The sequence below is a fragment of the Anguilla anguilla genome, chromosome 8 (genome assembly GCF_013347855.1).
Source record: "Anguilla anguilla isolate fAngAng1 chromosome 8, fAngAng1.pri, whole genome shotgun sequence".
NCBI classification, from domain to species: Eukaryota; Metazoa; Chordata; class Actinopteri; order Anguilliformes; family Anguillidae; genus Anguilla; species Anguilla anguilla.
The window spans coordinates 5260091-5280842 of NC_049208.1; the positions used below are offsets into that span (position 1 = coordinate 5260091).

The 20752-nt window shown below is 47.1% G+C and overlaps 2 protein-coding genes across 3 annotated transcripts; both read left to right on the plus strand.

The window, feature by feature from the left end:
- Positions 1–225: 225 nt before the first annotated feature.
- Positions 226–5896, plus strand: LOC118233556 (vang-like protein 2). The gene is made up of 7 exons (XM_035429314.1): positions 226–265; positions 715–863; positions 1109–1716; positions 2258–2394; positions 2635–2770; positions 4579–4825; positions 5316–5896. Exons 1-7 carry the CDS (start codon positions 226–228, stop codon positions 5574–5576), a joined length of 1578 nt encoding a protein of 525 aa, XP_035285205.1. The 3' UTR covers positions 5577–5896.
- Positions 5897–13056: 7160 nt separating this feature from the next.
- LOC118232803 (SLAM family member 5-like) lies at positions 13057–17198 on the plus strand. 2 transcript variants are annotated; one of them, XM_035427931.1, is made up of 5 exons: positions 13057–13730; positions 13825–14169; positions 14767–15030; positions 15366–15480; positions 16039–17198. In XM_035427931.1, the coding sequence occupies exons 1-5, from the start codon at positions 13622–13624 to the stop codon at positions 16052–16054; spliced, it is 849 nt and encodes a 282-aa protein (XP_035283822.1). In that variant the 5' UTR covers positions 13057–13621; the 3' UTR covers positions 16055–17198. The 2 variants fall into 2 exon arrangements, with proteins under 2 accessions (XP_035283822.1, XP_035283823.1); XM_035427932.1 differs by having other exon boundaries at positions 13058–13730; positions 15372–15480.
- The last annotated feature ends 3554 nt before the right edge of the window (positions 17199–20752 follow it).

Here is a 20752-nt window from a genome sequence, read left to right on the forward strand (position 1 = left end):
TTAAATATGCATGTGTGAGTTAACCCTGTGCTTTGGCACGAAGAACAGTACCAAGTTATTTCTGTGTTTTGGTTGAGAGAGCAGTTCTAAGTTAACTCTGTGTTTTGGCTCAGGGAGCTGTACTGAGTTAACCCTGTGTTTCGGCACAGGGGGCGCAGTACTAAGTTAACCCTGTGTGTTTGTGCCGGTAGCAGTACTACGTTTACCTTGTGTTTTGGAACAAGGATGAGTACTAAGTTCGCCCTGTGTTTTGGCACAGTGAGCAGTACTAAGTTAACCCTGTGTTTTGGAACAAGGATGAGTACTAAGTTAATCCTGTGTTTTGGCACAGTGAGTAGTACTAAGTTAACGCTGTGTTTTGGCTTAGAGAGCAGTATTAATTTAACCCTGTGTTTAGGCTTAGAGAACAGTGCTAAGTTAATCCTGTGTTTAGGCTTAGAGAGCAGTATTAAGTTGACCCTGTGTTTTGGAACAAGGATGAGTACCAAGTGAACCCTGTGTTTTGGCGTGGGAGCAGTACTAAGTTGACCCTGTGTTTTGGCTCAGGGAGATCTGTATTGAGTTAACCCTGTATTTTGGCTGAGGGAGATTTGTACTAAGTGAACCCTGTGTTTTGGCTGAGGGAGATCTGTACTGAGTTAACCCTGTATTTTGGCTGAGGGAGATCTGTACTGAGTTAACCCTGTGTTTTAGCTAAGGGAGGGCTGTACTGAGTTAACCCTGGGTTTCGGCGCAGGGAGAGGAGGGAGCGCCATCGCTCTAAGAGCAGAGATGGCAGCAGCAGCAGAGGGGACAAATCCGTCACCATCCAGGCCCCTGGAGAGCCCCTCCTGGACAACGAGAGTACCCGTGGGGACGACAGGGTGTGTACCCCAAAATCTCATTCTACACCAACCCTGTCTCTGTGTTCCTTTCACTGTACCCCAGCTGTCTGACTGTGTACCCCAAACTCAGGCTTTCTCTTTCTCCAGTGTCACCTTTGAATTGACTCTCTCTCTCTTTCTCACCCTCTCTCCCTCCCCAATCTCTCATTTTCTCTCTCTCTCTCTTTCTCACCCTCTCTTTCTCCCCCACTAACCCTCTCCCCCCCCCCCTTCTCCGCGCGCAGGATGATAACTGGGGCGAGACCACCACGGTGGTGACGGGCACGTCCGAGCACAGCGTCTCCAACGAGGACCTGACGCGCGTCTCCAAGGAGCTGGAGGAGTCGTCGCCGCTGGAGTGCCGTCGGTGGGCGGGGCCCGCGGTCAGCGGGTGCCTGGGCCTGTTCGCCATGGCGACGCCGCTGGCCTTCCTCCTGCTGCCGCAGCTGCTGTGGCGGGACCGTCTGGAGCCCTGCGGGACGCCCTGCGAGGGGCTCTACGTGTCCCTGGCCTTCAAGCTGCTGGTGCTGCTCATCTCGTCCTGGGCGCTGTTCCTGCGGCCGCCCCGCGCCACCCTGCCGCGCCTCTTCGTCTTCCGCGCGCTGCTCATGGTGCTGGTCTTCCTCTTCGTGGCGTCCTACTGGCTGTTCTACGGCGTGCGCGTGCTGGAGCCGCGCGAGCGGGACTACCGCGGCATCGTGGAGTACGCCGCCTCGCTGGTGGACGCGCTGCTCTTCATCCAGTACCTGGCGCTGGTGCTGCTGGAGGTGCGCCACCTGCAGCCCGCCTTCTGCCTCAAGGTGGTGCGCTCCACCGACGGCGCCAGCCGCTTCTACAACCTGGGGCACCTCAGGTACGCCTGCCACGCCCTGCCCACCTCACCCAGCCACGCCAAGCTACCCCTGCTGCACCTTGCCATACCCTCCACTCCCTACACTCCCTACCACGCCCTGCCCACTTGACCCTGCCACGCCCTGCCACGCCCTGCCCACCTCACCCTGCCACACCCTGCTATGCCTGCCGCGCCTTGCCATGCCCTCCACTCCCTACCACGCCCTGCCCACCTGACCCTACCACGCCCTGCCATGCCCGCCATACCCTATTACCCTTACCACACTTTGGCCATGTGCACCTAACTCTTTCATGCCCCCTCCACATCCAGCCACTCCCCTACCACAGTCCTCCAAGGCCTCCAACCCCCCCCCCCCCACCCCCCCCACCCCCACAAAACCTTGTAAAAATGTATGAATGCTAACTCTTTAAACAGAGAGAGTGTGTGTGTGTGTGTATTTATTTATGGTACAGTTTACAGAGAGCTGCAGTGTGGGTTTTGGAGCTGTACCATAGTGATGATGATGATGATGATGATGGGATGTGTGTGTGCTTGCGTGCAGCATACAGAGAGCTGCAGTGTGGGTTCTAGAGCAGTACTACAGTGATTTCCCTGTCTACAACCCGGCCCTGCTTAACCTGCCCAAGTCCATCCTCTCCAAAAAGATGTCTGGCTTCAAGGTCTATTCCCTTGGAGAAGGTAGGAATCTGCCCTTTTCTCTCTCTCTCTCGGTCTCTCTCTCTTTTTTCCTTTCACTCTCTACTTGATTTTCTCTGTCTCCCTCCTCCTCCGCCTGCCTATGTTTCCTTCCCTCCCTCCCTCTTGATTTCCTCTTTCAAGTTTATTTTTTCCACATTTATTCCCTATTTTGTTTACGGGACTGATGTGTTGATTGGCTGACCTGATTGCTGTGTTTTGCCCGATTGGTTGATTCCGCAGAGAACAGCACCAATAACTCCACGGCCCAGTCTCGGGCAATGATAGCGGCTGCCGCTCGTCGTCGTGACAACTCCCATAACGAGCTGTACTACGAGGAGGCCGAGATGGAGCGCCGAATTCGTAAACGCAAGGCCAGGTGAGAGAGTGCACTGCTATTGGTTCTTCTAGGCTGGGGGTGGGGTGAGAGTGCACTGCCATTGGTTCTTCTAGGCTGGGAGGGGGCGGAGAGAGTGCACTGCCATTGGTTCTTCTAGGCTGGGGGTGGGTGGGGGGTGAGAGTGCACTGCCATTGGTTCTTCTAGGCTGGGGGTGGGGTGAGTGCACTGCCATTGGTTCTTCTAGGCTGGGGGTGGGGTGAGAGTGCACTGCCATTGGTTCTTCTAGGCTGGGGGTGGGTGGGGGGTGAGAGTGCACTGCCATTGGTTCTTCTAGGCCGGGTGGGGGGGTGAGAGAGCGCATTGCCATTGGCCACTGGTTCTTCTAGGCTGAGGGTGGGGGGGGGGGGGTTGAGAGTGCACTGCCATTGGTTCTTTTAGGCTGGGGGGTGAGAGAGTGCATTGCCATTGGCCACTGGTTCTCCTAGGCTGGGGGGTGAGAGAGTGCATTGCCATTGGCCACTGGTTCTTCTAGGCTGGGGTGGAGGGGGTGAGAGTGCACTGCCAGAAAATTGGAAAATTGGAAAATTGCGAACAGAAAAAACAAAATTGGTAACAGAAAAAAAAATTTCTTCCTGAGGTGACTCAGGAACTCCATGAACTCAGAACTTTACTGAAGCATGATCAGTCGTGTCCGAGTGGGTGGGTCTGTTTGTACACAGCTGTTTACTGCTAGTTTAGGCTTCACTGCAGCTATACTCGCCAAATAAATTTATTTACCCAGGGTAGGCTCGCTGAGCACGGATGCTCTTTTGCAGCAACGCCCTGGTTCACACTCATACACATTCACACCTGGGAGCTGCCCAGTACAACCACAATCCTCGATTGTTGGCCACTGAGCAGCTCCACTGGAGGGAGAGAACATTTTTTATGCCAATTAAATCAGGGGATGATTAGGTGGCAAGTTTTTGCGAGAGCCATATCTGGGATTTTAGCCAGGACACCGGAGAACCCTCTACTCTTTGCGAATAGTGTCATGGGATCTTTAATGACTCATCCAAAAGACGGCATCTCCTACAGGAAAGTGTCCCTGTCACTGCACTGGGGCATTGGGGTTTATTTGACCAGAGGGAAGATTGCCCCCCTGCTGGCCCACCAACACTACTTCCAGCAGCAACTCAGTATTCCCTGGTGGTCTCCCATCCAAGTACTAACCAAGCCCACACTTGCTTGGCTTCAGCCAGTCGGCAGGAGTAGAGTGCGTGGTGGTTTGGCTGCTGGTAAATTTGGAGCTGGTACCATTACTGTACTTGTCCTAAATTAAAATTTCCCTTCAACAATAACATCACGTTCCAAGACTGCCTGAAATTTGCATGCCGAAATGCATTGAAGGACATTCCATTGGGTGGATTTTCCCATCATAGTTGATCTGATAGAATTAGCCATAGCATGTGGATGCGGTGGCAGCTGTAATTGCTCCTCCATGCCTGGCAGGGGCAGTAAAGGTAATATCCACCCAACAAAACAACAGGATGTTATTGATAGTGGTGGTTGTGCTTGCTCTTCCCAGGCTGGTGGTGGCATTAGAGGTAATATCCACACATTGATAATGGTGGTTGTACTTGCTCTTCCCAGGCTGGTGGTGGCAGTAGAGGTAATATCCACACATTGATAATGGTGGTTGTACTTGCTCTTCCCAGGCTGGTGGTGGCAGTAGAGGTAATATCCACACATTGATAATGGTGGTTGTACTTGCTCCTCCCAGGCTGGTGGTGCCAGTAAAGGTCATATCCACCCAACCAGACAGCAGGATGTTATTGATAGTGGCGGTTGTACTTGCTCCTCCCAGACTGGTGGTGGCAGTAGAGGAGGCCTTCACGCACATTAAGCGGCTGCAGGAGGACGAGCCGGCGGCGTCGTCGCCCAAGAGCGCGCGGGAGATCATGGACCCGCGGGAGGCGGCTCAGGCCATATTCGCGCCCATGGCCCGTGCCATGCAGAAGTACCTGCGCACCACCCGGCAGCAGCCCTACCACAGCATGGAGAGCATCCTCACACACCTGCAGTTCTGCATCACGCACAACATGACGCCCAAGGTGAGAAACGAGTGTACACGCACGCACACACACACACACACACACACACACACGCGCAGACACGCATGCATGCATGCACGCGCGCACACACGCACACACACACACATACACACACACACACATGCACGCACGCACACACACACACACGCAGGCACGCACGCACACACACACACGCAGACACGCACGCATGCACACACACAGACACACACACATACACACACACGCACGCACGCACGCACGCACACACAAACACAAGTACATGCATGCGCACACACACACACATAAAAGCGCGGACACAAACACAAGCATACATAGACGTGCACATGCACACACACATACACAATAACACAAACACACATGTATGCACAAAAACACACGCACACCTACACACGCAAACACATGCACACACACCTGATTCTGTATCAGACTCATGAAGTTCCTTCAAATCTCTCTCTCTCTCTCTCTCTCTCTCTCTCCCTCTCTCCCTCAGGCGTTTCTGGAGCGTTACCTGAGCCCAGGCCCGACGCTGCAGTACCAGAAGGAGAACAGCAGGGGGCGTGAGTGGACGCTGGTGAGCGAGGAGCCGGTGACCTCCGCCCTCCGGCAGGGCCTGGTCTTCTCCCTGCGCCGCCTGGACTTCGCCCTGGTCGTCACGGTGATGCCCATCCCCTTCCTGCGTCTAGGGGAGGAGTTCATTGACCCCAAGAGCCACAAGTTTGTGATGCGGCTGCAGTCGGAGACTTCCGTGTGATGCAATTCGCTGACCTCACCGGCGGCTGTTTCCTGACACGCGGTAGCTCCCCACCCTTCTCTCCAGAAACCATACAGAACTCAGTGCTAGCTGCACAAAAGTGTAACACCAGCTCATTGACCAGCCTAGTAGGAACATCAGCATATTAACCAGTAGTCTGGGCCCGTCAGCAATGGGTAACTATTGACCAATCACTGGCCTGCTTTCCTTATGGTTGTTGGAGGACCAGGCAGGTCTCGTTCTGGGGACCCAGTGAAGGGACACGTCCCCCATCCCCAAGCCATGCCCAACCTTTAATCCTTACTCCCCCCCCCCCCCCCCCCTTACTGCCTTACCCCCCCCCCCCCAAAAAAAAAAAACACGCCCACCTCCCTGTCTGTCATCTGTGCATATTACTGACAGCCTGCGCCTTAATCACATTCAAACCGTGTTGCCAAATCCTGGCCCCTCTGCTGACAGGCAGGTGTATGAAGGCTCTTTACTGTGTTTTTAAAATTTTTTTATTCAACTGCCAAATTGGGGTCCACGGAAGGAGGTGGTTTTTACAGACACTGCAGGACTGGGTAGATGTTCTGCGAATGTTTTCTTGACTTGTTTGGGAGATGTGTAGAGGTAACCCACACAGGCGGGTGTGTAGATTGGAGACCTTCATGGCGTAGTGCGTGCAGAACCGTGCATGTGTGTGTAGATGTAAATGTTAGTCACGCCATCGGCGGATGAAGACCTGGTTTTTCTGCATGGACGCATGACGGGGTACTTCCCTCCAACTTCCTGCCAAATTGAGCACCGTTCCAAGATGCCTCGTATGAATGGCCACTTGACCATTTCACAGCTGGTCACTTGATCCACATCCATTTTAAGGGCTAGCAACTCGGTACCCTGAAATACACACAGCTGGACCCCACGAGAACCCAGACCGCGCTGCCTGGCTGATTCACTTGTTTATAGTCACTGACTGGCTGATTCACTCACTACTGACTGACTGTTTGACGGATTCGCTCACTTACAGCCGTGGACTGACTGACTGATTCGTTTATTAACAGCCACTGACTCTGCGTATTTACTCATAACCACTGACTGATTCGCTCACTGTGTGACTGACTTACTGCTGGACACACTCACTTGGTTGATTAACTGACTCATTTCATTGTTTGGTCACTGAGCTTCCTAGTTCCTCTTACCTTGAATGTAATCGCTAGGGATGGTTTTACTGGCTGACTCCACGCCGTGGCCACAGACCAGAGGCTCGACCGGAGTGCGTCACAGGAAAGTGGCCGCTAACTTTGAGTGTTGGGCTGGGCCGGGCTGGACTGGGCTGAGCCGGGCTGGGCTGGGCTGGGCTGAGCTGGGCTGGGCTGGGCTGGGCTGGGCTGAGCCGGGCTGGGCTGAGCTGGGCTGGGCTGGGCTGGGCTGGGCTTTTGCTGAGCTGGGCTGGGCTGGGCTGGGCTGGGCTGGGCTGAGCCGAGCTGGGCTGAGCCGGGCTGGGCTGAGCCGGGCTGGGCTGAGCTGGGCTGGGCTGGGCTGGGCTGGGCTGAGCCAGGCTTGGCTGGGCTGGGCTGGGCTGGGCTGGGCTGAGCCAGGCTGGGCTGGGCTGGGCTGGGCTGGGCTGGGCTGGGCTGGGCTGGGCTGGGCTGGGCGTATTCCAAGAATGAGCCTCCGTGCGAACCACAGCCTCGTGCTGGCGGTCTGAGCGCTGAAGCGTCTGGACGGGCTGCGGCGGCATACGCTGTGCGCTCTGCTCCTGAAACTAAACCTGCAAAGATCAGCCGGCGCTCTGCCCAGACAGCTGATCTGGGATCAGCATCCCCGTCATCGATTCTCTCTCTGTAGCCTCTGCGTAACAGCTGGCGGCTGATCCAGGATGGGAGGAGGGGGGGGGAAATAAAAAATCGCCCAGTTTGGTTTTTTGTGCAGGCTTTTGCCTTGAACATGCTCGTCTGTGTGCGGTGGTACCACTTCTTGTCACATGACCTTTTGCAGCGATGCCACACACGGATCATGTGACGTTTGTGGCCGTGCACAGCAATGCCAGTGCAGTCATGTGACAGGGGCCTGTGTACCGCAATTCCATTCTGGTCATTGACCGGACCCCATGTGCATCAGTTCTACTGTGGTCATGTGACAGGGGCCTGTGCAGCAGTTCTACTGTGGTCACGTAACAGGGGCCTGTCTGCAGGCGAAAGATTGTCAATGCCTGTTGTTTTTGTTACTGCCAAAGGTGTCTGTGCTTTCTGGCAGCTCTGAGCCACTGTACTTTTCTCTTGTGTAATGAAACAAAGAACTGAATTGTTTTTGTATGAATACAGTAGATTGTTAAACATAACAAAAGGCAAAACAAAAAAAAAATGGAATCTAGTTTTGTCCAACGGTTTTTAATGCATGCTGGGCTCTATGTCACATTTGTGCTTTTATTTGTTTTGTTTTTTATAACACAGGAGATTTGAAGTGATATTAAACTTTTTTTTAAGAAAGCCTGTGGTTGTGAGGAGATTTGTAGATTTCTGTTTGGTGTGAGTATGCTTTTTGATAATTCTAGAACTAAAGTGTTGGATTAATTTTTTTTTAAATAAACCTTTTTTTCTGTGGCCTGCTGCTTCCACTGTCTGTTCTGTTCTAACTGATGCAGTATTGAGATGTTGTAGGGATACAGTTGAGTTGGGGTGGGGGCAGGGGTGACTGTGTCTTGCATATAAAATGAAAAGTGAAAGTGTCAAACTCTCTGTGCTGTATATGTATGGGGCATGCTGCCCCACCAAGCCATAACTTAATCGGTTTATAGGAACACTAATATTTCATTATAATGTTGTCCACGGACAAAGACAAATCAATCAATTTTAGGATGAGTGCAATTACCAACCACAAAGACAGTCGTGACCCTCCAAACCTAACCGTGCACCAGAACCCCCCTCCCCTGCAGTGCCAACAGCCAGGCACTCAAACGCATTACTGTAGCCAGCAGCCCTGCTTACGGCCATGTACAGTTTTCTCCACCGACGCACATCTGGCTTAAGCATTTTATTGTGGTATGAGGGTTTCGGTCAGCTGGGCTCATGACGTATTGTGGCATGGCGGTGGCTTCCGCTGGTTGATTGGGTACCTGCAAAGTCCACCTGTTAAACTGTACCTGAGGCGTCCTCTCTGACTCCTTCAGAGGAGAGCCTCGCTTATCTGCGCTCGCAAATCGATAGCCACAGTCAAAGCAACAAGCTCTGATGTTAGCACGTGAGCTAAACTGTGAGCATGTTTGCATGTGAGCTAAACTGTGAGCATGTTAGCATGTGAGCTAAATTGTGAGCACGATAGCATACAAGCTAAACTGTGTCCATGTTAGCATGTGAGCTAAACTGTGAGCACGTTAGCATGTGAGCTAAAATGTGAGCACGTTAGCATGCGAGCTAAAATGTGAGCATGTTTGCATGTGAGCTAAACTGTGAGCACGTTAGCATGTGAACTTAATTGTGAGCACCAGACCTGGGTCAAATACGTATTTGTTTTGGATTCAAATACTTTTCTGTGCTCCATTGATCTTGCCTGGTGTAACTGAGCCTTCCAATATGACCAGAAGGCACGGTTTGCACTTTTTGAGAGTATTTAATTGGTTCCAATACACCAGACAAGATCAGTAAATTGTAGAAAAGTATTTGAATCCAAAACAAATACATATTTGACCCAGGTCTGGTGAGCACGTTAGCATGTGAGCTGAGCTAAAGAATGGGATGTCTCCTCTGGAGCAGCGAGGAGTGCGATTGGTTGCACTGGCCCGAAGACCGTTGGCTGTCTTTAGCTGAGCAGGCGGATTCTATCTCTCATGCAGAATTGCTGATGAGAGCTGTGGTTTGAAACTGGCAGCGGAACGGCCCCTGCTGCGACACTACGCTACGCTAACGCAACCTGACAACCGAGGCCGAAGACCTGTTCACTGCCAAATGCGCTACCAGGCAGGGCCCTCCATCCAGAATCTGGAGAGATCTGGTGTAACACGTGCGCTGAGAGCGGGAGGTTTGATTTGACGGCTCTGAGCTGCTGGGTGCCCGCATCTCTGACCGTCGCGAGTTGAAGTGTTGAGGCGGCGTTGTGATCAGCTCGGCCCGAGGCGTGTGGGCGTGGTGCATCTGATGTCCATCAGGCACTGACAGCTCGCTCTCTGGAGCCGAGACGCAGGAGATCGCGCTTCCTCCTTTTTTTTGCACTTTGCTGTGGAAAGGGTATTTAAAAATAAACTGTTGTCTTTTGTCTCCAGTCTGACCAACATGCAGACCGCTGAGCTCAGAAGCCACAGGAAGTGATCTGCGCACTGAACAGCAAACACTCACCGACACAGCTGCCTCAGTTCAAATAGAATCTTTCTCTCCCTCTCTCTCTCTCTCTCTTTCTCTCTCTCTTTCTCTCTCTCTCTCTCTCTCTCTCCCTCACAGACACACAAACTCAGACCTACCTGTTCACACCAGAGACTAAGTTCACACACACATACATACATAACAAACAGACCGACGCTGACACACACAGACACACACACACAAACGCACCTGCACACAAACAAACACACACACGCACGCACACTCTCTGGCGTGTACACACACAAACGCGCATGCACACACACACACACACTGTTGCAGCGAAAGGAAGCAGTTTGTCAGTGTGTGATAAAGAATCCCTGTGTCATTTCTGAGGAGCTGGTTTTGCATCATGTCCTCTGCAGTGCTGACTGCTCTTCTAGGTAAGTGTGGAGACAGACTCACTTCATCTCTCCCTCTTTCTCTCCTTCTTTCTCTTCCTTCTTCTTTCTGCTGAACTTGTGCTAACTGTAACTGCCTCAGTTTGTTCCCCTTTTTTGTGACTATACTTTTATAGTTTTTTGTCAGTTTTTAAATGATATAATCATTGAAATTTTACATTTTTTATTTTTTATTTTGATCTTATAACAGGGGTGTCCAGTTTTATTTGACAAGCACCGGTGTGGGTGCAGGCTTTTTTTGTTTTAGCCCTGACTATACTTTGGCTTTTTGTCAGTTTTTAAATCATGATATAATCATTGAAATTTTACATTTTTTACTTTTTTTGTTTTAGCCCTGATTTTGTTAAGACACCTGATTCAATCAAGGCTGTGTTTGAAGACTGTGATTAGTTTAATTAGTTTGTTGTAGTGCTGGGCTACAGAGCAAAAACCTGCACCTGCTCCCGGATAAGATTGGACACCCCTGTCATATAATGCTGAAAATATGTTATTTTATATCCATATAGTCATGTCGGGTGGTGACTGTTTTTTCATCTTGATGTGTAGCTGAAGTTCTGTCTACGTTCAGTGCTGCGAGAGCTCTATTTCAGAAGCCTCCCTTGCATGTATGTGGGTTCATGTGCTTTAACATGCTTTTGTACATATGAAAGGCTTTATATAATGATACCTTGCTAAAGATTTCTGACCTTTCCCCTGTTTTAATACAAGAGTTCGAAATCAGAACTCTCCTCAACCCAAATTCATACTTCAGATCCACGCAACCTGATTTATATATTATATATATACATTGAGTGAGTGCCATAATGTTTAGGACACAGATATTTTTTGTCGATTTGGCTCTGTACTCAACAATTTTTAACTATGTGAAAAAATTCACATACCGTTAAAGTGCACATTCTCAGTGCAGCACTTTTTTTTCGTTAGGGGCACCATAATGTTTGGGACAGATTAATGTTATGTAAATGAAAGTAGTCATGTTTAGTACTTTGTCACTTATCCTTTGCATGCATTGACTGCTAAAAGTCAGTGACCTATAGACATCACCAGGCTATCTACTCTGGTGATGCTCTGCCAGGCTTGTACTGTAGCCATCCTCAGCTCCTACTTATTTTGGGGGCTAGTGGCCATAAGTTTTCTCTACAGCATATGAAACACATGTTCGATTGGATTCAGATCAGGTGGCTGACTTGGCCAGTTAAGAATTTTCCAGTTTTTGGTTTTGGAAGAACTCTTTTGTTGTTTTGGCAGTATGTTTTGGATCATGGCCTTGCTGTAGGATGAAGCGCTGTCCAATGCATTTGGAGAAATTTGGTTGAACTTGAGCCAATGAGATGCTTCTGTACACTTCAGAGTTCATTCTGCTGCTGTTATCAGCTGTTACTTCATCAATGTCATCAATGAAGACAAGTGAGCCAGTATCTGTGGCAGCCATAGCATTCCCAAAACCATAACGTCCCCACCACCACGTTTCACAGATGAAGAGGGGAGCTTTGGATCTTGGGCAGTTCCTTTTGGCCTTTGCTCTTGCCATCACTCTGATACAAATCAATCTTGGTATCATCTGTCCACAAGAAGTGTAGATCTCTGCAGGCTCTTTTAGGTACTTCTTAGCAAGCTGTAAGCTGGCCATCCTGTTTCTGGAGCTAGCTTGTGGTTTGTATCTTGTATTGTAGCCTCTGTAATTCTGTTCTCAAAATCTTCTGCGGTCCGTAGTCACTGACGCATCCACGCCTGCCTTCTGAAGAGTGTTTCTGATCTGTCAGACAGGTGTTTGAGGGTTTTTCTTCATTATGGTGAGAACTCTTCAGTCATCAACAGTAAAGGTCTTCCTTGGTCTACCAGACCCTTTTTTTAAATGCCTGAGCTCACTAGTTTCCTCTAAATGCTGTTCCAAACAGTAAGCCTATGGTTTGGCCTATGTCCCTGGCTATTTCTGTCTTACTTCTGAGTCTCATAATGGCTTCCTTGAATATCATCGGCAGAACTGTGGTCCGCATGTTGACAAATAGCAATAGTATACTTCAGAGGCCATCAAAAGCCTAGAATCAAGACTAGATACTGAATGCTACTGAACGCAATTGGACACCTGAGTAATCAGAAACTCCTATTAAGCCATTTGTCCCAGACAGGTGCCCTTAAATGGCTGTATATAAAAAGGGCTGTAATTTCTATGGGGTGAAACCAAAATGTATAAAAACACCATTAAACCAAAGCAAGAAATATACACTTGTTAACCACATGTGAATTGTTTGCTTACAAATCTGAAATTGTGGAGTACAGAGCCAAATCAAAAAAATAAATAAATAAATAAATATATATATATATATATATATATATATATATATATAGATGCCTCTTTGCCCCCAGACATTATGGAGCTCACTGTATACAAATATCCCGATAACTGCATGACTTTTATTGCAGTGGCCAAGAATGAAAACCATTTTTTAGTTCCCACGTGGAAGGTTTTGCAGTCAAAACTGGAATTTTTTTTTTTTTTTTTTGGCTGGACCGCAACCGCAACTAGCTTTTGACCTGGTCTTGATAAAGAAAGAATACAGAGTGGTCTGAAAGTAGCAGTAGCATGGCATTTCCATAGGGCGGCTTAGCCGTTAGCCCCCCCCCACCTCCCCATACCAGGTTCCTGAACTGGCCAGCTCTACGGAGGTTTGGCTGCTCTGGGCACTCTCCAGGTGTTATGATGCACCTGTCCGATTCCTAATGGCAGAGAACAGGGGGGGTGAGGGCGTAATGTTCCGTTGGCATGCAATGCATGAGTCCGCTCAAGTATAGTTCTTTTCTCTCCGCCAGTGGTGCTTTGCAGTTGCTGTTTAAAATTAAAGTGAAAGTAAAGAAATAAGTGAAAGTGCATCTGCAGAGCTTTGACGGTGACGTTATTAAATGAATATAAGCGCATTATATTGGCACAAATGCTCAGTATCATCCGATATAGCCAGGTCTCCTCAATTAGGCTACATGCGAGCAATAAAATCAAATTTTATTTGCATCGCAAAATTTCACCGTCATTATTTAAATTTGTGGATACCTGTACTCTTCGTTCTCTGCATCAACACGTAGAGAATATTCATGGAAAACATCTGCAATACGAAATTTAAACAATTTTGAAGTGTATATTTTGTTAAAGATAACCTTCATTGTGGGTTGTGCTTTCATTAGTGTAAGCTAGTAATTAAAACTTATTTGTCATTTCTCTCTCTCTCCCTCTCTCTCTCACACACACACATGCACACACACACACACACACAGTTTACTCAGGTTGGATAGCTATAATCATTTCTGTTAAAATAAAATGTTATATCCAAACAAGTGTCTGCAGTTCCACTCTCCAATATACTTACTGCTTTTTCTGTGGGCCAGTGAAAATTCAGCCTTTGGAACACCACTAGCCACAGTGCCTGGTGAGCCAAATGGTCATTATCAAGCCCTGAATGGTTTTGTGTCTTATTAGTAATTGTGCTCTACTAACAGTTGTGCTGCTGCTGTTATTCCCAGTGCTGCAGGTGTCCAGTGTGCACGGGACTTCACTAGTGCTGAATGGAACCGTGGGGGAGTCCATTGTGCTGCCCACGGATGAGGAAGGACCAATCAGAGGACCAGGCTACATGGAGTGGAGAAAGAACAATACTAATGTCATCCAATTAGTGCGCGAGCAGGACAGCTCACCTTTTGAAACCTGGGCGACAAATGCAACTTTTAAAGGGAGGCTGATTGTGAATTATGAAACCGGGGCTCTGACCATTAGTTCTCTGAGAGAAGAGGATTCTGGGGAATATGTCTTTAATGGTTTACGATCATTCGTGTCCCTTAGGCCAAAAACGATACAACTACACATTTATGGTGAGCACCTCAGTGTTTGTGTCTGTAGATTTTTGAGCTGTAAGTAACGATGCAGTGTGTTTCAGTGTTTGTGTCTGTAGATCTCTGAGCTGTAATTAACAAAGCAGTGTGTTTCAGTGTTTGTGTCTGTAGATCTCTGAGCTGTAATTAATGAAGCAGTGTGTTTCAGTGTTTGTGTCTGTAGATCTCTGAGCTGTAATTAATGAAGCAGTGTGTTTCAGTGTTTGTGTCTGTAGATCTCTGAGCTGTAATTAATGAAGCAGTGTGTTTCAGAGTTTGTGTCTGTAGATCTCTGAGCTGTAAGTAATGACACAGTGTGTTTCAGAGTTTGTGTCTGTAGATCTCTTTACTGTAAATAATGACACAGTGTGTTTCAGTGTTTGTGTCTGTATATCTCTTGAGCTGTAATAAATGACGCAATGTGTTTCAGAGTTTTTGTCTGTAGATCTCTGAGCTGTAAGTAATGACACAGTGTGTTTCAGAGTTTGTGTCTGTAGATCTCTGAGCTGTAAGTAATGACACAGTGTGTTTCAGAGTTTGTGTCTGTAGACCTCTGAGCTGTAAGTAATGCTGTCGGTGGTCTCTCTCTCTCTGCAGAGAGGATTGTTTCAGTGCAGGTAACCTCCCAGGTGAATAACAGCACAGACGGCACCAGCTGTCACGTGACCCTGAGTTGCAGTGTGATTGGTGGCAGCCAGGTGGTGCTGTCCTGGAGCAGAAATGGAGAGAACATTGCTGGAGCGGAGAACAGAACTACGCTGAGTGTATCCCCCACCCGTGTAGAAGAGAACTACACCTGTACAGCCATTAACCCCATCAGCTCACTAAACAACACAGTGACAGCCGGGCCCTGCCAAACAGGTCAGTCTCTGATTAGCTCAGAGCGCTATTAGCATATAATCAGCAGAAAACACATAAACCGACTCTTATTTACACTCTAGCTAGACCATGATGATGCTCCTGCTGCTGCTACATTGGATTTTTTGTTGTTGTATGGACATGATCCGCATTACAACTGAAATGACTACAACTAAAATACAACAATAACTGCCAATAGCACTTAAATTGAAATATGTACAGTCAGATCAAGTGTGTGAGTGTGAGTGTGTGTGTATGCGCATGTGTGTGCGCCTGTGCAGTTGTGTAATGATCGCTGTCTCTGTAGGGCCCTGTGTGATGTTCTTTATTTCCTGTTGGTCTAGATTCTCCTGGTCTCTCGCTGTGTGCGCTAAAGTCAGTGCTGTTCTCCCTGGGTCTGGTTGCCATGGTTTCGGCTGTCATTGCAGTTAATGCCAGAGAGAGGTGCTGCAGGTCAGTCAGGGTCATTCCTATGTTTACACCTCTCATTAGCAGTGAGCTTGAATCTGACACATTCAGTGACCTCTTTAATGAGCATCCAAACAGACTCACACACTCTACCGCACACTCACACCCTCCACCACACACTCACACTCTACCCCATACTCACACACTCTACCACGCACTCACACTCTACCCCTCACTCACACACTCCATCACACACTCTACCGCACACTCACACCCTCCACCACACACTCTACCCCATACTCACACCCTCCACCACACACTCACACACTCCACCCCTCACTCACACACTCCATCACACACTCACACCCTCCACCACACACTTATACACTGTACCCCATACTCACACACTCCATCACACACTCACACACTCTACCGCACACTCACACCCTCCACCACACACTCACACACTGTACCCCATACTCACACACTCCATCACACACTCACACACTCTACCACACACTCTAATGCACGCTGTATTGCTTCATGTGAATTCTGGATGCAGTTCTGGAGTTTAAATTATTTATTTCTGTTATTGTTTTTCAGAGATCAAGGAGGATGAATCTGTCAGAGTGGTGGAGAGAATTCCTACCTGAAATAGTTGTGTGTGTGTGTGTGTGTGTGTGTGTGTACGTGTGTGCATGTGTGCGAGTGTGAGAGTGAGTGTGTGTGTGTGTGTGCATGCGCATGCGTGTGTGCGTGTAAGTGCGTGTAAGTTCTTCAAGACTGAAAAATCTATGAAACAGGAAGAGGTGTGGCCTGACTGGTATCTGATCAGGCGGAAGCTTTTTCATTAAGGATGACAGATTAAAACCGATGAACTGAAATTAAATTACAAAGCAAGATTTAAAACAATGGCATTGAATTCAAGTTTTTCATTTGAAGGGATGTGTTGTCAGTTTCTCAGAAACTTCTCTATCATTATATTATGTTATGTCATGTTATTTGGGGTCATCCATGTCTTCTGGTGGAAAATTTGAACAAAACAATGCATCATTTAAATTGTGCATGACATCTTTCGGCAGTGGGTGAAGTAGAAAAAACAAGTGCCTATACAGGATAAGAGCTAAACTTCCCATTTTTGAGCAAAGAAAACGTGGAAAAGACAGGTTCCCTTGCAGCCACCATTGTTTACAGAAATATACCGTCATTTCAACGAGTCACTTAACAACAGTTGCTTGCCATTCAGTTCGTGAGTCGCTGATACGCTCACAATTCTAAATTTAGTAAATGTATCGGGAGGCAGAATTCCAATCTCCTAACCAGCGCGACAAGAGTTTTCCTTTATTCTGCTAGTGAAAATCAGCACATACAAATCGGCAGCCTAAAACTAAGAGTCTTATCGTGGTAAATAACTGTAGCGTACATACGTAAATCCACCACTAAGTACGCAATAAGTAGTAATTGTGCGCATATAGGCAGAAATCAACAGTATCGGTATGGAGTACCGTCCTTATTTAAGCAGTATTTATCTGCCGCTCACAGCTCTCTCGTGTCGTTCTGACAGATGATTTGCTTTGGTTCGTTTTTTCGTTTTTGGTCTCCGCCGTTTTTAAAAATGATAATTCTGTATGCAGTCCAATTATTGTTTGCTGTACGGACAAATACCTCCACTTCCTGTTTCCCTCACAAGCAGAAGAGTGAAAGGCCACTCAATGCGGATGTGGACTCTTATTTCTTACAAATAAATATACTAATTTATGGACTGTTGTTTCATCGTATCATGTTTTGTATCATGTTTTATCATTGTACAGAAACAGCTATTTTTGTGTTGAGTACACATTTTTCATTCATACATGAATTGTTCATACATTTTTTAAAAAGCAGTGTGTCTCTAGTCTTGGTTTTAACCTTTGTTCTAATCTGTGGAGATTGCATTTGGGGTCAGAGGCATACACCATCACGAAGACCAGAGAACTTACCACGGCTGGAAAAAAAACAATTAATCTATAAGCAGAGAAAACAGACAAATTTATCAGGAAGGACAGCACAGAAATCACGGGTGGAGTCAGAAATATACACCTTACAGGTCGGCCAACTGCGGATGATGACAGACAAACCCTAAGAGCTGTGAAGAACAATCCTAAAACAATGGTCAGTGACATCACCAGCAGTCTCCAGAGGGCAAGGGGTGAAAATATCTTAAGCCACTGTACGCAGAAGACGTTGAGAGCAGAGTTGCAGAGGCTGGACTGCAAGATGCAAAACCTCACAGCAGCAGCAAGAATCCAAAGGCCAGATTAGAATTCAAAGAGTCAGTAGTTTTCTGGACCTAAGTTTTATGGACAGATGAGACCAAAATAAACCTTAACCAAAATGATGGAGAGTCATTTGAAGTGTGGAGAATGGAAGGAACAGCCCATGATCCAAAGCAGACCTGGGTCAAATACGTATTTGTTTTGGATTCAAGTACTTCTCTATGCTTTACTGATCTTGTCTGGTGTATTGGAACCAATGAAATACGCTCAAAAAGTGCAAACCCCGCCTTCTGGTCATATTGGCCGGCTCAGTTACACCAGGCACGATCAATAGAGCACAGAAAACTATTTGAATCCAAAACAAATACACATTTGACCCAGGCCTGATCCAAAGCATACCACCTCATCTGTGAGGGATGGAGGTGGTGTCATGGGCTTGGGCACCTATGGCTGCTTCTGAAACAGGCTCACTCATCTTTATTGATGATGTAATGGAGGATGGCAGCAGTAGGATGAGCTCAGAAGTATACAGACAAGTTTTGCCTAGCTACGGTATGCACAAAGAAATTCCTCCAACCTCATTGGCTGGTGCTTTATCCTGCAGTGAGACAATGACCCCGAAACACACTGGCTACGCAGCCAAGGCATTCGTCAATGGGAGAACGTGGAAAGCTTTCGCTGGTCAAGCCTGTAATGTGTTGTAATGTACTTTTGCTTCCCCTGCTCCATGTCTCTCCTTGTTTATTGTTTTTATTTTACTGGTTTAAATCATCAGTGAAGACTTAATCGTTTTACTTACCTCTGCCTCCATGTGTGATCGCTGCACCTGGGTCCCAAACCCTTCCTGTGAACCCTGGCCTAAATTGACCCCCCGCCGGGCCTACGCATCGGGGATTATTTTATTTTTATTTTTACTTATTTTTAATATGTTTTTTAAACTACAGTTACAGTGGGGCGGCTTGGTTTTAAAGCTCACCAGCGACATCTGTTGGACGTTCAACACTTGATGCTTCCAACTATCACAAGCTAACGGTACCTAGCAAGGCACCATTTGTTTAGTAGGCTAACTAACCTCGTTACGTAACGTTAAACTAGTAGCATGAATGTAACGTTCGATACATTGTAACATTACATGATATATTAATCGCCATCTAAATAACAACTTCACTTGTTTATTAATAACGTTAGCTTGGTGACATTGATGTGCACGACAACGTGGTCATTTAGCTAACTTAGCTAGCTAGCCAAACAGTCAGTAAAGCCGCGTTTCCACCGCAGGAACTTTACCCCGGAACTAGGAACCTTTTGAGGAACTCAGTGCGTTTCCACCGCAGGAACTAGGGTCTAAATTTAGTTCCGGGGGCTTTATTTTACCCCCAAAAAAGTTCCTGCTCGGGGCGTAGTACTTTCCGAAAGTACAGGAACCTTTTGGGTGGAGCTTGCAGCGCTGAACATTTCTGATTGGTCAAGTACTCGCAGCATTTTTTTGTGTTTATTTTCAACCGCCATGTTTAAAAATATGCAGGGGCAAACCAATTTATTTTCATAATAACTTCAAATCAAACTTGTATGTTATGCGGTGCAGTAGCCTAGTTTTGGTTATAGCCTGCCAACGTCTTGGAATTATAACGTGTGCTCTTCTGTTCTTTTCTTGCTTTAGTATTTTATAAAAATGCTAAGCATTCGTGCTGGGACAGCATATTACGTACCAAAACATTCAAACGGATTAATTCAGTTGCTGAATATTTTCTTCTGGATTTTCTTTGTTAGCCCGCTGTAATTGACTCAAAACGTTTGATACAGTTATGTGAGGTATGCGGTAGTTCTGCGTAATTCACATTGGTGATACAGTAAAAGCAAACTGGAAATCACCTTCCGCACTTTTTGTCAGGGTAAAATAAAAGGTAATTCTAGTAATCGTCCCTTTAGCTTTTTCAGACTGCCATAATTTTACTCTGCCATTCTTCAATTCCACAAAAAGACCAGGAAGACTATGGACTAATTTATGGTGCATGGTTCGCATCTGGAGGGCACACTTCGTTGCTCGGCTAGCAGTAACTTCGAAGGAAAGCAAACGGTGGCTGCACCACTACTAATTTAAATTTTCACGCAAGTCCGAGTTTTCGTTCTATTCTTGTCATTTTGCGATTAGCCTATATGGAATTGACGATGAGAAAGTAATCAAACAGCAAATTGTTTACAACGTGTGCATGTTTTCTGCTGTTGTTGCCAGTTATACATATAAATGTGAATGCATTCTGTCGCTTCGGATGTCAAGACATCACTCAGTGCAGTGCTCTATGTTTTCTTTGTAAGTTCCAGGAGAAAGTGCAGTGACAAGTCTGCCCTGTGTGTTGTGGCGCAGGGAAACCAGAAGAGGGCAGTGATGAGTCATCCCTGTGTGTTCAGCGGTGGGAGGGGCCAGGCGGTGAAGCCTCGGAAGTAACGGGGAAACAGCCTCTACTGCGCGTGTTGAGGGCAAAAGCACTTGCTGCGCATTTAATTCAGTGTAGAAAACCAAGGAGATTTAACAACCAAAGAAAACCTTTTTGGTCCAGAAGTTTTGGGAAACTGTTTATTAAAATGTACATATTTTATTACATATGGCATATTTTCACTTCATCTCTTTTTTATATTAAATATAATGATGATTTAATCATCATTTAGTTGTGTTTCAAAATACCATTGAGGAAGTTTTATTTTTGCCTTCAGAAGTCAGATAGTTGCCCTTCACTTTAATGGGTCTGCCAGTGTTTTGTACTCAGCATGCACAGTGCCAGCTTATTTCCAGGTCTTCACAAGCTTAGATTAGCAGAAGGCAGGCTTATCTGTCTATTTAAATATGCATGTGTGAGTTAACCCTGTGCTTTGGCACAAATAACAGTACCAAGAATAATTCTGTGTTTTGGTTGAGAGAGCAGTTCTAAGTTAACTCTGTGTTATGGCTCAGGGAGCTGTACTGAGTTAACCCTGTGTTTCGGCACAGGGGGCGCAGTACTAAGTTAACCCTGTGTGTTTGTGCCGGTAGCAGTACTACGTTTACCTTGTGTTTTGGAACAAGG

What these genes read in the sequence shown, in the direction of transcription:
- LOC118233556 (XM_035429314.1), top strand. Translation starts at nt 226, where the DNA reads ATGAGTACTAAGTTCGCCCTGTGTTTTGGCACAGTGAGCA. An exon ending in TACAACCTGGGGCACCTCAG is followed by an intron (nt 1,717 to 2,257) that starts GTACGCCTGCCA and finishes GCTTGCGTGCAG; the next exon opens with CATACAGAGAGCTGCAGTGT. An exon ending in GGTCTATTCCCTTGGAGAAG is followed by an intron (nt 2,395 to 2,634) that starts GTAGGAATCTGC and finishes TTGATTCCGCAG; the next exon opens with AGAACAGCACCAATAACTCC.
- LOC118232803 (XM_035427931.1), top strand. Translation starts at nt 13,622, where the DNA reads ATGTTATATCCAAACAAGTGTCTGCAGTTCCACTCTCCAATATACTTA. An exon ending in ACCACTAGCCACAGTGCCTG is followed by an intron (nt 13,731 to 13,824) that starts GTGAGCCAAATG and finishes TGTTATTCCCAG; the next exon opens with TGCTGCAGGTGTCCAGTGTG. An exon ending in AGCCGGGCCCTGCCAAACAG is followed by an intron (nt 15,031 to 15,365) that starts GTCAGTCTCTGA and finishes TATTTCCTGTTG; the next exon opens with GTCTAGATTCTCCTGGTCTC.